Source organism: Leucoraja erinacea, chromosome 10, assembly GCF_028641065.1.
Source record: "Leucoraja erinacea ecotype New England chromosome 10, Leri_hhj_1, whole genome shotgun sequence".
In the NCBI taxonomy this organism is placed as follows: domain Eukaryota; kingdom Metazoa; phylum Chordata; class Chondrichthyes; order Rajiformes; family Rajidae; genus Leucoraja; species Leucoraja erinaceus.
Window position 1 is genome coordinate 17281490 of NC_073386.1, and position 17020 is coordinate 17298509.

The window sequence follows — 17020 nt, forward strand, 5'->3', positions numbered from 1 at the left end:
CTTAAGAAGCCCCTTTTAATGTAAAAATAAGGTACATACCTTTAATTGTTTGCTTTATAAAACCCTGGGGCTGCGAGAGGTTGCGGGTTTAGAGAGTGATTTTTAAACTACTATAACTATTATACAAGGCCATAAAAACTAATAATACCTTTTGCGACGGGGTCTTTCAGCGATTTTCCGTTAATGATTTACTAGGCTGAACATTTTCGATTGCAACAGCCTAGTAAAAATCGTGTTTTAAACCCGCCCCCTCTAAACAGCGCCAAAATCACACACACGGGGCTGGGACAGATTCTCAGACACAATTCAGGTAGGTTTTGTAACATACCTAGCAAATGGGCTGAGGAATGGCAAATGGAGTTCAATTAGGAGAAGTGTGAGATATTGCATTTTGGGAAGTCAAACTAAGATAGGACTTTCGCAGTTTAAAGGTAGGCCCTTGGGGAATGTTATAGAACAGAGGGATGTAGGTGGTCGATACACAGTTTAGTAAGAAAACTTTTGACATGCTAGCCTTCATCAGGCACCGAGTATGACTGCCATGTAGTTGTAAATGTTGTGAGGCCACACTTGGAGTACTGTGTTCATTTTGGTCACCCTGCTATAGCAAAGATGTCATTAAGCTGGAAAGAGTGCAGAAGAGATTTATGAAGATGTTGCCAGTCCTCCTATTGTGGAAATAAGTTGTGCATGCTCTGACTTAATCTCCTCTGTTGCAGGGAAATAGAATCATGAGGGAATAGATAGGGTGATGATTGCACCCCTTTACCCAGAATAGGGGAATCAGGAACTAGAGTTGGGTTGAGTGGAGTGTTTCCATGCTGCATGACTAATTGAAATCTGGAAACCACACCTTGAATAAATGAGGATACAATTTAATGTGAAAGGTGCATGATTTTATGGGAACCTGATGGGCAACTTTTTCACCCCAAGGGTGATGCATATGTAGAACAAGTTACTGAAGAAAATGTTGAGGCAAGTATGATAGCAACATTTCAAACTCATTTGAACAGGTGGAGGGATAGGAAAGGTTTAGAGGGATATAGGCCAAACTCGGGTAAATTGTACTAACTTAGATATGTACCCAATGGAGCGAAGGAATATAGGGTACACATATTCTTCTGAAGAAGGGTCTCGACCTGAAACATCACCTATTCCTTCACTCCATAGATGCTGCCTCACCCGCTGAGTTTCTCCAGCATTTTTGTCTACCTTCGATTTTTCCAGCATCTGCAGTTCCTCCTTAAACATAGATATGTACCCTGGTTGGCATAGGCAAGTTGGGTCGAAGGGTGTGTTTCCATGTTGTATGACTCTTTAGAAACCACATCTTGAATACATGAGAAGATAAGAAATTACTGGTGAGTATTCAACACATGGAAATAGGGGAATCTTGAAATTGTTCAGAATTTCTTAGAATATTGCAACATGGTCCTTTAAACACTTCAGGACAAATTTGACATGGAGAACTTACATGGATACATAACATTTTACAAGGAGACAGGGATAGGAACTGAATAAACACTTACTTTCTGGGTGTCTGATTGTGAATCGGATAGTTTATTACATTCCTGAATGATGATTATAGCCTCATGTTTTCCCACGTTCAAATCAAAATGTCTAGTTGAAATAGAATCTAATGCTTCTGTTTTTCTGGTGAACCTAATGGTTCACTCTTTTTAGATAAAACAATGCAGGGTTGCTTTTCACCATGCTCCATCTTACAGCTTAGAATTTTAGCAAAGGATTTAGCTGAAGTAGGGGAGGTGAAGATTTTCTTGAGAGATTTTGTCGAGTTTGCAAATGAAATGTGTTTGACTTTACCTTTGGGCGTACTATGTACGTACCTGACTGCACCTGAAGCAACATTGACTGCTGATTTTAGGATAGACCGATTTCTATTTGGGGGACTGCTAAAGGCATTTGCTTTATGATCAAATGCAACTGTGGTCCTTGGTGTCTTCTTGTACCTCGGTGCTAATGCATTCTGAGTCATCCAAATGTTTATTTTGTTGCATTCTTCATTATCTGAGGAACATGATCCAATTTTAATGGATAAATCGTTGTTATTCTTAATCCAGTGTAATAATGGATGATACACTGTTGTGCAATGTTTCATGACACTTATCCATTCTGCTATCTCTTTTTTCCGATTTCTATTCTTCCTCAAGTGTAACAGGCAACAGGTAATGGTTGTTAATATCATGCATGCTCCAAAAATAACAAAAAAGGGTAAAACCCAATCTGAAAATAAAGCAGAAGGAGATCAAATAAAATATTGCCTTTTTCGCCTCCAATACTGAATGCAAATGGTTTCAATATGTCTGGATTACTGCCTTAATTCTCTTCCAACCTTTCTATTTTGCATTCCTGAATTTCTAGCTACAAACATAATTAGAATTGGTGTTGCCTATAATAAGGCAATATAAAGGGGTATAAGGTGGAGTATTTTATTAAAGAAGTCTATAACTTCAAATAGTCACCAGGGATAAGTGCCAGAAACTGATCAGTAGAGAGTCATGGCAGAAACATACAAAAATGCTATAGTCATAGAGTTGCCCAGTACAAAACAAACCATTCTGCTTAATTCTGACTTCCATGCACTCATGTGCACCAATCTCACTGTTTCCCTCCCATCCACATTTAACACCCTCTTTAATCTCCTGCCACCCAACTATAATCAGAGCAGTTTACAGTGGCCATTTAAATACCAACCAACATCTCTTTGTAATGTGGGTGGGCACATAGCCATAAGGAGAATGGGGGAATTCTGCAGAGACAGCATAGTCCTACCTTCTTATCTCTAAAATGGTGGAGATTGTGAATCTAGATGGCTGAAGCTGTGAGGATGAGTGATCACACTACCCTCTCTTTTTTTTTTTTACAGGGCCTCAAACCTTTGAGGCTGGAGAGCCATTTTCACCTAGTCACAGATAATTCTAGTCCAAAATAGTTCTAGTTCAAAATAGGTGCTAAAACATAAAATGATAGAAATGATCAGCATATCTGGCAGTATTTATGGACCGAGATTAGTTAGCGTTTCAGACTACCAGCCTTTCATCACAGGTTGGTCCACTGCATGTTTTCAGTATGCAGAAATTACAGGGGCTAATTATACCCACAAGCATATCTTTATTGGACAAGGGGCTGGGGAGTGGGAGTGCTGGGTTGAGGTGAGTTTTGGCAGTAATTAAAGATCTCGCCCTGACATTATGTACGGCTGAAGAATTTGGGCTATATTTTTTTCTTAGTTCGGGCATTCTTTAACATACCATAATTACTGATTGCCTCAACTAGCCTCCTTTCATTGCTGATGTATTAAACTATGCTGACACATTTGCCCAATATTAGCCAAGCACCAGTCCCAATTCACAACTTCCAACTGCCCTTCCACTCTGGGATCTTCCCTTTGACACAATTGCTTCACAATATCCACCATTTAGTGATAGAAAGGTAGGATCAATCCTACTGCAATAAAGCCTATGATATCTGAGGTGTTTCATGATGCATGGAATATCCATGATGCATAGTTCAGGAGTTCCTATAATATTTAAAGAGAGGACGTTTCTGCTCCTCTGATCCTGGATATCAGTAGAGCATCCTATAAGAGCATCCGCAGAGACGGTATCAGATATGGTGGTGAAGTGCAGTTGGTGTCAATAATTTACTCATGGTACAATGTATGCTAGGGTGATGTCACAAAGAACAGTGTATGGCCGATCAATTGAAGGCGCAAAGGATGATTCCTCGGACAGCTGGAAAAAAAAAAGGACTGTCACTTTTGTTAAGATACATTTAACGTGATTGGAAAAGTAATCAAAGTGACACTAGGGAGGTCCTCCATTCAGTTAGGATCTAGAATCCAACGTCACAGGTTGAAGCGCAGTAAGATTCAATTCAAATGTCCAAGGGGGAGTAGGAAATGTATTGAACATAGAAAGAATCGGACTGGGACTAACTGAATGCTCTTACATGGAACTGATGGAGTTCGATGGATTGAATGTGCTGTGTAATGACGTTTCAGTAATCGCGGGAGTGGGGTGTGAGATTGCAACCTTCACGTGGTCCGCCCTGTTTCGACGAATGCAATCAACCTCGTGTGCACAATCAAATAATATTAAATAGAACAAGTTGTCCTACAATTTTAGGCTGTACACGCCTTACACAATAAGAAGAATCATGGGAGTGTCTGCAAACAAAATAAAAAGTGAGGCTGCATTTTAGTTTATTTAAACTGTAGGAGTAAACCTTGATATTATGAGCCTATATGACAATGGATTTACGTTGGGACATCGCGTAACAAAGCACAAGTTCTTTCTTTAAAATGTGGTTTAAATCCTTATGATATTGCATACTTACTGTTTGGTATTATCATATGAATTGGGGGAATAATTTCAGAGCCCTCAGCCTTAAAGACTCAGTCCTGGCCCAGTGCCCCTTTAGTATGGAATGTAATTTCTATGACGCTGATCTCTGTGACATGGTCGCACTCGAAGTAAGAACATGCTTCGTTTCCACGGGCTCGGGAGTCTGGACCTCGAGTCCATTCCCCAGCTCCATCAGCACCAATGTAAAAATAAACCCATCAAATCCGTACCAGATCCATGTAAGAGCAATCCAGTTGGTCTCAGTCCTTCCCATGCCTTTGCAAAATATTTCCATTTTAGATATCTGTCCTAATTCCCTTTTGAACATCGGAATCGGAACATGCACTGATACACTGACAATGAATTGCAGACAAAGACACAAAATGTTGGCGTAACTGGCGGATCGGGAAGCATCTCTGGATAGAAGGAAAGGGTGACGTTTCGGGTCGAGATCCTTCAGATTTTTTTTGTCTATCCTCGGTGTAAAGCAGCATCTGCAGTTCCCTTCCACACAAATTCAGAATTCTAGATCATCACCGCCCAATGCAGGCGTTGCTGGCACCCTGACAGAAGGAAGAGTAACAATGGTACGTGACTGAGGAAGAGGTTAACAAGCAGGGAAGTGTCTAAGATGTGCAGGGAAGAACTGCAGATGGCTGCTGGTTTACATCGAAAGGTAACAGACGCAAAATGCTGGAGTAACTCAGCGGGACAGGCAGCATCAAATATCATAGAGCGCTCTGTGATCTTTGGGCAGCATCTCTGGGGAGAAGGAATAGGTGAAGAAGGGTCTCGACCCGAAACGTCACCCATTCCCTCTCTCCAGAGATGCTGCCTGTCCCGCCCGCTGAGTTACTCCAGCATGTTGTGTGTGTTGTCTATAATGCACCAGCAACAATGGACTGTGACGACTTGGCGTCTCTGACGTTGCAGCCGCCGTCCGTCACCCCGAAGGTCGATGCTCATTGGTCGGATTCGAGCTGAAGTGTGATTGGTCGCTGCTCGTCCAATCCCCGGTTCGCAAAGGGCGTTGCCCGGATCTGATTGGGTTCCCCTGCTGCCGGCAGCCGACGCTGATTGGCGGAGGGTTACCCGGGCCGCATGGCGGCGCAGAGCTGGGTGAGTGAGTGATTGAGTGGGATGGTTGGTTGAGTGAGTGAGGGGGTAGAGGGAGTAAATGAGGGGGTAGAGGGAGTAAATGAGGGGGTAGAGGGAGTAAATGAGGGAGGGAAGGAAGGAAGGAAAGAAAGAAAGAAGGAAGGAAGGAAAGAAAGAAAGACAAAACAAAACGAAGGGAGTGTGTGATAGAGGGGGTGAGTGAGTGAGGAGTGGTAGGGATGGATGGATGGAGAGAGGGGGTGAGGGAGGAAGTGTGTGTGGAGGGGGTGAGTGTGGGAGGAGAAAGGGAATGTGTGGGAGGAGGAAGGAAGGGAGGGGTGAGTAAGGGAACGAGTGAGGAAGATGAGTGAGGAAGAAGTGGGTGAGGGAAGGGGATGAGGGTAGAGGTAGGGAAGGAGGGTGATGGGGTGGATGAGGGGGGTGGTGGTAGTGAGTGTGCGGCTGCCGGGGTGTGAGAGATGTGTGGGGACGGCTGGTGGGGCGTACCCGGTAAATCAAAGGCACCAAGGACTCCGCTGGAGCCAAACACAAAGTGCTGGAGGATCTCAGCGGGAGAGGCAGCGCTTGCAGAGGGGAAATAGGCGGACAATATTACTTGTCGGGACCTTTCTTCAGACTATTGATTTCTCTAATTTCAAGTAACCCTTGCATTCCCTCTCTCACTGTCCCCCCACCCCACCCTAGCCGTCCTGTTAGTTTCACTGTCCATATCCCTTCGTTATCCCAGGGCTCTCTGGACTACACTTCTAATCACCCTGTTTCCTGTAAGGACTCCATCCCCTACTCCCAATTCCTCCGTCTACGCCGCATCTGCACCCAGGATGAGGTGTTCCGAACCAGGGCATCGGAGATGACCTCATTCTTCAGGGAACGGAGAATCCGTTCCCCTTTTCTACCATAGATGAGGCTCTCATCAGGGTCTCTTCTATACCCCGTAACTCTGCTCTCACTCCCCATCCCCCCACGTAACGAGGGCAGAGTCCCCTTGTCCTCACCTTCCACTCTACCAGCCGTTACGTACAACAAATAATCTTCCGTCATTTTCACCACCTCCAACGTGACCCCACCACTTGCCACATCTTCCCATCTCCTCCCGTCTGCTTTCCGCAGAGACCGCTTCCTCCGTAACTCCCTGATCAAATTGCCCCTTCCCACCCAAACCACACCCTCTCCGGGCACTTTCCCTTGCAACCGCAAGAAATGCTACACTTGTCGCTTTGCCTCCCCCCTTGACACCATTCAAGGACCCAAACAGTCTTTCCAGGTGTGGCAGAGGTTCACCTGCACCTACTCCAACCTCATCTATTGCATCCGCTGCTCTAGATGTCAGCTGTTGTACAACGGTGAGACCAAGCGTAGGCTTGGCGATCACTTCGCCGATCGCTTCCGCCCGGTTCGCAATAACCAACCTGATCTCCCGGTGGCTCAGCACTTCAACTTCCCCTCCCATTCCGAATCCGACCTTTCTGTCCTCGGCCTCCCCCCCCTTCCCCACATCAGACTTAAGAAGGGTTTCGGCCGAAACGTTGCCTATTTCCTTCGCCCCATAGTTGCTGCCTCACCCGCTGGGTTTCTCCAGCATTTTGTCTCCCCGTGTTATCACCTCTTCCGCAACCAACAATGAACCATTGTGGGCTCCACGTTTCGTGGGACATTGATGCTGGCCTTGTCTGTACCTTTTCATACTCTTAGTTTCCCTCTCCCCAGACTCGGTCTGAATAAGGGTCTTGACCGGAATCGTCACCTATTATTTTTCTCCAGAGATGCTGCCTGACCTGCTGAGTTACTCCAATATTTTGTCTGTCTCCCTTCTTCAGACTGATTGGCACGAAACGGCCACTCCAGATGCTGCTCGAGCTGCTGTAAATTGGAGACACAAGGAACTGGAGGTGCTGTTTTACAAAAAAAGAATAGATATGCTGGAGTGAGTCAGAGGGTCAGCAGTACCTCTGGAAGACATGTGTCTGACCCACTGAGTTACTTCAACCCTTTGACTTGTGCCTGACCCACTGAGTTAATTCAACCTTTTGAGTTACTCCAGTATATAATTTCTTGCTCCTGATTCCAGCATCTGTAGTCTTTTGTATTTCTTATAAATCAAGGATTGAACACTGAATCCACGCTTGGAGTTTGCCATGTGAATGTTTGCACCTGTGACATCCTCCAAGCTCGTACCAAGAACTAGTGGAAATATAAAATAGATATTGTTGCTATTTCCTTCGCTCCATAGATGCTGCCGCACCCGCTGAGTTTCTCCAGCAATTTTGTCTAGTGGAAATATAGTATTGTTGGTGTAATACTGTTGGTGTAAAACATCTGAAATTAAATAGAAAATGCTACATTACCCAGTGGAGTTAGCAGTAACGGTGGAGAGACAGACAAAGTTTACAAGTCAATGACATTTCAGTCCATGAAAAATTCTGGGGAAAAGCCATTGATGTGAAGTGTTAGGTGTGTTTCTCAGTTGCTGCCAGACAGGCTGAGTGTTTCTAACTTTTATGTTTTAATTTTTATATAGTGCTGTGATACCCAACACAAGTATGTTTGTATTATGTTCTACTGTGCTTTCAACAACTCGGTATAAATTCAACCTCATCTTATGAGGCAAGATCTATAACAGAATTACATTTTAAAATTTGCAGAAACTTAAACTTGCAGAAACAAGGAACTGTGGATGCTGGTTTAGCAAGGAAATACTGGAGTATCCCAGCGGATCAGGCAACATCCCTGAAGAACATGGATGGGTGACGTTTCGGGATGTGACTGTCTGAAGAATGGTCTTGACCCAAAACATCATCTATCAATGTTATCCAGGGATGCTGCCTGACCTGCTAAGTTACTCCTATATTTTTTTGCCTTTTATATTATCTGTAAAGTAACCATTGCTACGTAGAAGGGGAGTTCCAGAATCAAATGCCTGACCTCATTAGTAATGCGAATAGTTAACATGTTAGTAACTCTACCCAGTATCAATGGCTTGACACTATTAGTGCTGGGACTAATACATTGTTATAGACTGCAGTGGTACTTTTTCTCTACAACTCTGTCATGTTCTAATCATCTCCTTTACGTTTGCAATGAATTTACAGTTGGTGGGGCTGAAATATTTATTTATGATACCCTTATCCAGCAAATCTCAGGTCAGAATTCTATGCTGCTCTACAAATATTTTAAAATATAAACTGGAGACAGCTAAGACAATGACAAATATTCCTAACATTGGTTTGCAATTAAATTATTTATTAGGAGAGAATAGGACCTGCAGATTCTGGAATCTTGAGCAGAACACAAGTGAAACTCAGGGGATCAGGCAGCATCTCTGGAGGGAATGGGAGGCTGTATTTCGGGTTGGGAGCCTTCTTCAGACAGTAGAAGGTACCCAACCTGAGTTAGTCCAGCGCTTTTATATCTTGTTGTTAAATAAGTTTATTAGTTTAATTAACTTAACTGTCTGATGTTCAGATTTCATTTTATTAGCAGGGAGGAACCATGAATGTTGCCACATACAAGCCAGATTAAGCTGCAGTTAGTCTGATGCAATGTTTCCTATTAAGTTAGAGGCCTACTTTGTAAATTAGAAATGAAAACCAGGATGAATTCTGGTGTGTTCTTTTTGCCTTTTGCAGTTGGAGCATCATGACTACAACAATGTTTAGTGACGATGGTTCGAAGGCAATAGAGCGGTCCACCGATGTTTTTCAAACAGGCAGCAGAACCGCGGCCAGTGAGATAAATGAAGTGCATGAGATTGCGAGAACCTGCAACTTCATCAAAAAGCATGCCTTTAAAAGGGTTTGTAACCATAAATAGTTTATTAGATCATTGAAAGTAGCTCGTAACACGCGCTTGTTGGAAGAATGTTTAATTCTTTCACATTTGTTGCAGTAGGAAGTTTAATTAGAGCTCGGGTCCAGCCTAAAGGAAGAAAATTTGAAATGCAGCCAACTCGCTTCAGAGGCCTTTTGCCACAAATAAATCTTAATTACATTGCAAGTTTGATGTAGTGCCTGGGAGCATCATCTGCAATATTTTTCATTCCCAACAGGTGGCCCTTCAATTTCCTGATGAACTTCTCTTCGATGCTTCTGCCATTATATCCATATTGGAGAAAAACACCAGTGCCAAGCTTTTCGTATTGGGTGACACTTCATATGGCAGGTTTGAGTTAATTTGATGCAACTTGTTTCTGAAGAAGATGAAGAATTGAATGGGTGAATGGACAGTCTTTTACCCAGTGTAGGGGAATTGAGAACCAGCGGGCATAGGCAAGAAGGGTGAGATTTAATAGAAAACTGAGGGGCATCCTTTTCACTCGGAGGATGGTGGGTATATGGAATGAGCCACCTGAGGAGGTAGTTGAGGCAGGGACCATAACAGCATGTAAAAGACACTTGGACAGATACATGGATAGGAAAGGTTTAGAGGGATATGTCAAACACAGGCAAATGGGACTAGTTTAGATGGGGCTTCTGGGTTGGCATGGACAAGTTGAGCTGGGCAGTATGACTCTGACTCAAAGACTAATGTACAATCAATATAAATGCAGTGAGTATTTCAGCTGCTTTCGCCCTCGTACAGTAATACAGCGTGGAAACAGACCCATCAGCCCAATTGCCCATAACGACCAACGTCCCACCTGCCTGCATTTAGCCCATATCCCTCTAAACCTATCCTATCCATGTGCCTGTCTAAATGTTTCTTAAACGTTGCGATAGTACCTCCCTCAACTACCTCCACCGGCAGATCGCTCCATACACCCACCGCCATTTGTGTGCAAAAGTTATTCCTTACGTTCCTATTAAATCTTTCTCCCATCGCCTTCGTGAATGGGAAATAGTGCCTGTCCTGTAGGCTCCACGTCAAGAATTATCAGGCCTTGGATTCAAATTTCCATTTCTTTTTTTAGGTAAATGAAAATGATTCCATTGTATAAATTTGCACATGAGAGAGGAGGTTAAGGAGAAATAAGTGGGAGAATGGGCGCGAACATAGATTTGGTGGGTTAATTGGCCTCCTACATGTAAGGGAAAGTGAGAAATAATAGGAACGTCAATTAACTGTTTAGATAGGAATGACCCAAATGTATTGTCCTAAAGTAACTTCTCTTGGAATTAGATTCATGAGCAGTTCCGTATGGAATTATTCATCTTTAGCATAGTGATTTAAATCCATTCTGAAATGAGTAAGCAAGATTTTTACTAAACTGATGCTATTTAAAATTAAAAGAAATTGGTCCAGCTGGAAAATGTATAAACAATATTTGTCTAAACATATTAGACAAATATTGAAAATGACATTGTGACAGATTATTGCAGTACTTTCCAAGATGATGTTCTGTTGAAGGGTAGGCCATGTGTGACCTAAGTAATCCCATATATTCATTATATGTAACAGTCTTGTTGTTTGGGAGAAGTGGAGAACAGAAAAGAGGAACTTCCCAAAAGAAAAATGGATAAGAAGCAACAGATTTGAAGCTTTGAATTATCAATGAGTGGTGATAGCTTGAGAAGATCAATTATTCTTTGTGTATTTTTTTCGGATTTGCAGAATTATTTCAGTATTTATCTCTGTTTATGTAGCTGCTGTGTGGATGAAGTTGCTGCTGAACACCTTGATGCTGACAGTATAATACATTACGGAAGAGCATGCCTCAGTCCTACCAGAAGGCTCCCAGTAATGTATGTGTTTGGACAAAAGTCTATTGATCTGCATCAATGTGCAGACTCTTTCCGAGTACTCTACCCAGACAAGTTTACACCCGTTATCATTCTGTGTGATGTCATCTACTCCCACGCACTTGGTAAGAGTTTGGTTATATTTACTCTTCCCTTGGCGTATCCTTTTTCTCCCAACTAGAAAGTTGGAAGTAGAGACTTTCTTACGATGAGGAGCTTGGAATCTTTTGGACTTAGGTTATGTCCTTTAAGTCTTTGGTGCTATCATCAATTAATATTTTTTTTCTTTTCTTAATGGACTCGAAAAGAATCAATAAATGAGACCACTCCTGTGTGGTTAAAATGTTTTTTAAGGCAATTCCTTTAACAGTAATTGTTTAAAAAAAAAAACCCCAAAAAGAGCACACTTTCCTCTACCCTTGTTACACAGATATTCTGGGATCCAAGTGTATTTGATTGTCGATTTCAGCTGCAACATAATCAGTGTACCTTGATATATTTATACTGATTACTTCAAAGATTGCCCGATGCAGACTGGTTGTTCATATTATCTTCATAATACATTAAAAATTTGGTATGATATAGCTGAATGGGAGTTGATTCTCAAAACGATACTTATAAAGTTGCGCATTAAATGAACGCATAAGTAAACAATTTCTATCCCTTGCTTTTTGTAGCCATTCATTATGTGGGCTTGTCTAAGTAATTTGTTTGATCTTTTATTAGAAGACCTACAGCAGCTACTTCAACCAGAATATGAAAACCTTGTTGTTTCGGCAGTTTGTTGTTCTAGAAATGAAACAACTGAACCCTGCAGTGTTGATGGCCTTCATGATGAAAGTGAAGTTGATGTCCAGAAATCCTGTAACCGTGCAAGCGATGAGCCAAGCCTTCAAGTTATTAATAAGTTTGGCCGACAATTTACTCTTCATGATGCCAGGAGTGTGGATGACTACAATATGTTCTACATTGGACAAGAGAGTCTAACGTTGACAAATTTTATGATGACTTGGAATCAGTGTTCATTCTGCACATTTGATCCAGTGAAAGGAGTTGGGAGGCATGAAGCTGTGAATATTAACAAGGCTTTAATGAAGCGATACTACATGATCGAAAGAGCCAAGGATGCTCAAGTTGTGGGAATTCTAGTTGGAACTCTAGGGGTTGCTGACTATCTCTCTACTATTGATCATCTTAAATGGATTATCAAACAGTCTGGCAAAAAGAGCTACACCTTTGTAATGGGTAAATTGAATGTTGCCAAGTTGGCTAATTTCTTAGAGGTAGACATATATGTGCTGATAGCTTGTCCAGAAAACTCTCTGTTGGATTCCAGTGAATTTTATAGGCCAGTTATCACGCCATATGAGATGGAGGTTGCTTGCAATCAAGCAAGGAAATGGACTGGAGAGTACGTTACTGACTTCAGGGACCTCCTTCCAGGTGCGTCTATAGTCACATATTCATGCTTCAATTAACCATAAGTTTATTCTGCATTTGGCTCAAATGATCACAGCCAACTAGAGTATTTCATGTGTATATCGAATATAAAATCTACTCCCTCCATTAAAAAATAACTAAAATGCAATTGCAGATTTCTTGAGTCTGCTGCTGTGCCGAAATTGATTAGGTTTCAGGTAAATGGAAATAAACATAGCTGTAATTCTCTTGGCTCTACCACATGGGAAATGATAGGGTACAACATGACCATATTTTAAACTGTGGGACCATACAAGACTGCCAGTAGTGGAAAACAAAAAATTGTAGCTGTGTTTTGTTTTCAATATAAAATGACCAAGTGTTATAAACATTCACACACATGTACCTCTCAGACTGTTTAGTGATACAGCGTGGAAACAGGCCCTTCGACCCTCCATCGACCAGCAATCCCCCTACACTCTAGGGACAAAATATACAAACTTTACTGAAGCCGACCCACACTCTTTACCCATGTGAATATTGTACTGTGGGTTATTCCTCACAATGTGCCTAATTGTACAGCAGGGAACCCGACCCTTCAGCTTGCTGAGTCCACACTAACTATCAAGCAGCCATTTTACTATAATCACTTTTTCTTCTCCCCTCATTCCATGCATCTCTCCCTGAGATTCTGTACTCACCTACACACCAGAGGCATCTTACAGTGGTCAATTAACCTACAAAAATCTTATTCTGAAGAAGGGTCCCAACCCATAATGTCACCTATCCATGAGTCTGAAGAAGGGTTCCGACCCGAAATGTCACCTATCCACATTCTCCGGGGATGCTGCCTAACCCACTGAGTTACTTCACTGTTTTGTGTCTATTCAACCTACAAAACCGCAAGTCTTTGGAATATAGGAGAAAACATTGTGGGGGAAACTCATGCAGTCATGGAATATGTGTAAACTCCACACTGACCGTACCAGATGTCAGGTTTGAACAGGGGTTATTGGAGCATTACCAGCTACACCACTGAGCCACTGTTCTTGGTTAAGGTAGTTATCAATTGCATATCCACAGCTAATCAGGATGAAATTGAAAACCGTTTACTGTGTGAGCAACCTCAAAGATTAAACGGGATGAAAGAACAGTTTATTACACCATTCAGCTCCTCGGGTGTGTTGCTAACCCTCCTCTCCTTGTTGTGATTTTTTTTTTCCCCTCTTCCCTAATCCAGACTGAAATAACCTCGTAAACAATACCGTAAGTATGTGCTAGGTTTTAATGGAACGATAACCGTTTTCATTAAGTGTCGGTGACATTCTGCTTCACAGGTGGTTGCTGTCATGTTCAACTTCCAGACGAGAACTTCAAAAGTGAAGAGACCGATGTCTCGCTAATAACTGGATGCCTTCGAGCAACCCAGCTGCAGAAATCTGAGGAGCAGAACAAAGCGTCCAACACAGCTTTGATCCCTCGGAATGATGCCCTCGCAGTTACTCAGTCGCACTCAGCTGGTAATAATAATTATTAATATCATTAATAGTGAAGGGAGAAGGTTTTGTCTTTATTTATTTAATTTCTGCTCTCAAGGGTTTATATTTCAGATGGTAATTTGACCAAGGGGAAGGTAAGCCACTTGTTCTTAGTACAAGACAAGGAAAGACTGGGTATTCTTGACCCTTGGGATCACGCCGTCACCTGTCAACAATCAGCCTATCAGGGAACCTCCTTGCCTGAGGTCATCTGTTGCCGGCCCCGATTTGTCCTGTTTGTTTTCTCTCCCTTTGTTTCTCTCTCTCCCCGTCCCAATTACTATGAGTCTAAAGAAGCGTCCTGACCGCAAATGTTCTCCAAAGATGCTGCCTGATCTTCTGAGTTACTCTCGCATTTTGGTATAAACTAGCACCTGCAGTGCCCTCTTACCCACAGGAAGACTGGGTGTGGTGGGTCTTGTGGATTATCATCTGTATAAATGGGTAGAAGCATTTAATGTCCGTGCAACATGTGGAAATAATGGGCACAAATTTATCATGTGAAATTCACAACCACGATAAATTAAAATTGGTAACTCCGGATCAAGGCTTTGATGGGAACTGGTGCTTTAACTGAAGGTTACCCAAAAATTTAGTGTTAGGATTTCTCTGCTCATCAGCTAATGGTATTGGAAGATGTCTGATAACTTAGATGATGAGATTGAACGATGTATCGAAAAGGTAGAAAATGTTCTTTCCATTTCCAATACGCCTTTAAAATTAACAAATTTGAGATTTTCCATGAACCTATAATTTATTCCTAGATTGTTTTCCTTTTCCTGTATTTCTACCGTCTAAAGGATTGGTATGAAAATTATTTTGCAGCCTCATTCTTAGCAACTCGGAGCTGGAGGGGATTGGAGCAAAACCTTGGGGAGACACCCGTGTCAAAAGCAGTGCAAGGACGGAAAGGGATTGCAATCGCCTATGAGGAAGAGGGCACAGGTTGAAGCAATTGGAACCATGGACTTTGGCAAATGTGTGCACAAGTGAACAGTAATCTAATTTAAGGAATAAAGAGACAAACGATGTTGGTCACATTTGAAAGCAAATCCATCTCTATAATATTTCCATGATTGTCTATGACTCTCCAGACATTGGAGTCTCTCAATACAAAATCATGATTAGTAATTCCCTGCTGTGAGCTATATCTAGCAACAACCCTTGAATACGAGAGGCTGTAACAAATTTGTTAATTTTGATTAAATCAAATTGAGCTCGAAAATATTCTCCGAGTACAAAGTTACATCATAAAATATTATTTTGTTTTATAAATCAACTAATCAAAAGATTCATTGAAGCTGAATAGAGAATTTACTGATATCAGACTAAATGCTATGAATTGGTTAGACCTGCTGGACTGTTTTGTGCAACATACTCTCAATAACATGGAAAAAAAATGTTCACTGAATGATTCAAGCTATAATGTACAGTCTTCATCAAATAACGAATGAAAAAATTGGACTCAATTTATAAGAAAGGGTTCATCTGTGGAGACTGAATGTTAGAACTCATGATTTCTGATATCTCTAAGTCACTTTCTCATCGACATCATTGTGATGTAGAGCAAACCACCAAGTGCTGGAGGAACTCAGTGGGTCAAACTGCTTCTGGGGAGGGAATGGACAGGCCACATTTTGGGTTGGGACTCGTCCTTGAACTAAAAAAGGGTCCCGACCTGTAACATTGCTCATCCATTCCTTTCCCAGATGCTGCTGACCTAAGTTCCTCCTGCACTTAGTGTTTTGTTCAAGATTCCAGCATCTGAAGTCTCTTGTGTGTTTCCATCATTGTGATGTATTTAGTAATAAGGGCAGCTTGGACCTGTTTGGTGCATTCACTTTACGAGTTAAAAATTTTAACTCTGTAAGGATGCAATGATTTTTGAAAGAAATCAAGGACGGGGAAGGATTTGGAAGCTATTCAAAGGGAATGCAACAAGATGGGGAGGGTGGGGGAGTTATGAACTGGAAGTTCATTAACTTAAATTAATTGTAAATAATTTAAAAATAAGGGAAGCCAGTGAAAAATAAGATGGGATGACAGACGACATTGGTTTAATACGTTTGAATCTTCCACATTCTATACTCCTAAGTTTATAACAAAATTATATTGGAGAAAGGGGAGTCCAAAGACAATAGTCACTAGTGTTGATGGTGTAGATAAGTTGCAATGGTGGAGATGAGTGCAGGTTAATATGGGGCAGAGGATTGGATACAGTTAGTGCAGTCTGGGAATTTTCTCACTCATCAGTTTATGAGCAGCAATTTATTGGTTTAATCGTACGTATGGAGGAGCTAATGTTTTTAGTATCAAGTATTGCGCCTCACCAATGACAATGATAGCACAGAGATGATTGTGTGAAATCTTGTCAATATCAAAGCTGACTCCATATCAATGTATTTTGCAAATATCCTGAAGAGAATAGTTTTGAAATATTTGCTCCCCATCTTAACTGGAGCTATTTGTCACTAATGATGAATTATTGTTTGACCCCGAGAGATGTTATAGATGTAATCAAATGGTAATTATGTTTTAATTTACAATACATACAATAATGACTGATTGTTTGGATGCTTTATGGTTTTCATTTTTTTAATTAAAAAAAAATTCAATTATATATTTCTAGCATGAAGTTGGTCATGCTGCAATATCCACTCCTGGCATCTGGCTTTTGTCACTTTTGTTTTTAGAATGTGTAAATAGGAGACAGCAAGCAGGTTCATGAGTTCCTAGGAGCCGAATTAGGCCATTTGGCCCATCAAGTCTTCTCTGTCATTCAATCATGGCTGATCTATTTTTCCCTTTCAAACCCATTCTCCTGCCTTCCCTCTGTAACCTTTCACACTCTTACTAATCAAAACCTATCAATCTCTGCTTTAAAAATACCCAATGACTTTGG

The 17020-nt window shown here is 41.6% G+C and overlaps 1 protein-coding gene across 3 annotated transcripts; it reads left to right on the forward strand.

Annotated features, from left to right (window-relative positions):
• The first annotated feature begins 5422 nt into the window (after positions 1 to 5422).
• Positions 5423 to 16736, forward strand: dph2 (diphthamide biosynthesis 2). 3 transcript variants are annotated; one of them, XM_055641606.1, is made up of 8 exons: positions 5424 to 5486; positions 7304 to 7375; positions 9113 to 9278; positions 9532 to 9644; positions 11066 to 11286; positions 11888 to 12604; positions 13918 to 14100; positions 14944 to 16736. In XM_055641606.1, exons 3-8 carry the CDS (start codon positions 9123 to 9125, stop codon positions 15066 to 15068), a joined length of 1515 nt encoding a protein of 504 aa, XP_055497581.1. In that variant the 5' UTR covers positions 5424 to 5486; positions 7304 to 7375; positions 9113 to 9122; the 3' UTR covers positions 15069 to 16736. The 3 variants fall into 3 exon arrangements, with proteins under 3 accessions (XP_055497582.1, XP_055497581.1, XP_055497580.1); XM_055641607.1 differs by lacking the exon at positions 7304 to 7375 and having other exon boundaries at positions 5423 to 5486; XM_055641605.1 differs by lacking the exons at positions 5424 to 5486; positions 7304 to 7375 and adding an exon at positions 8404 to 8435.
• Positions 16737 to 17020: the final 284 nt, after the last annotated feature.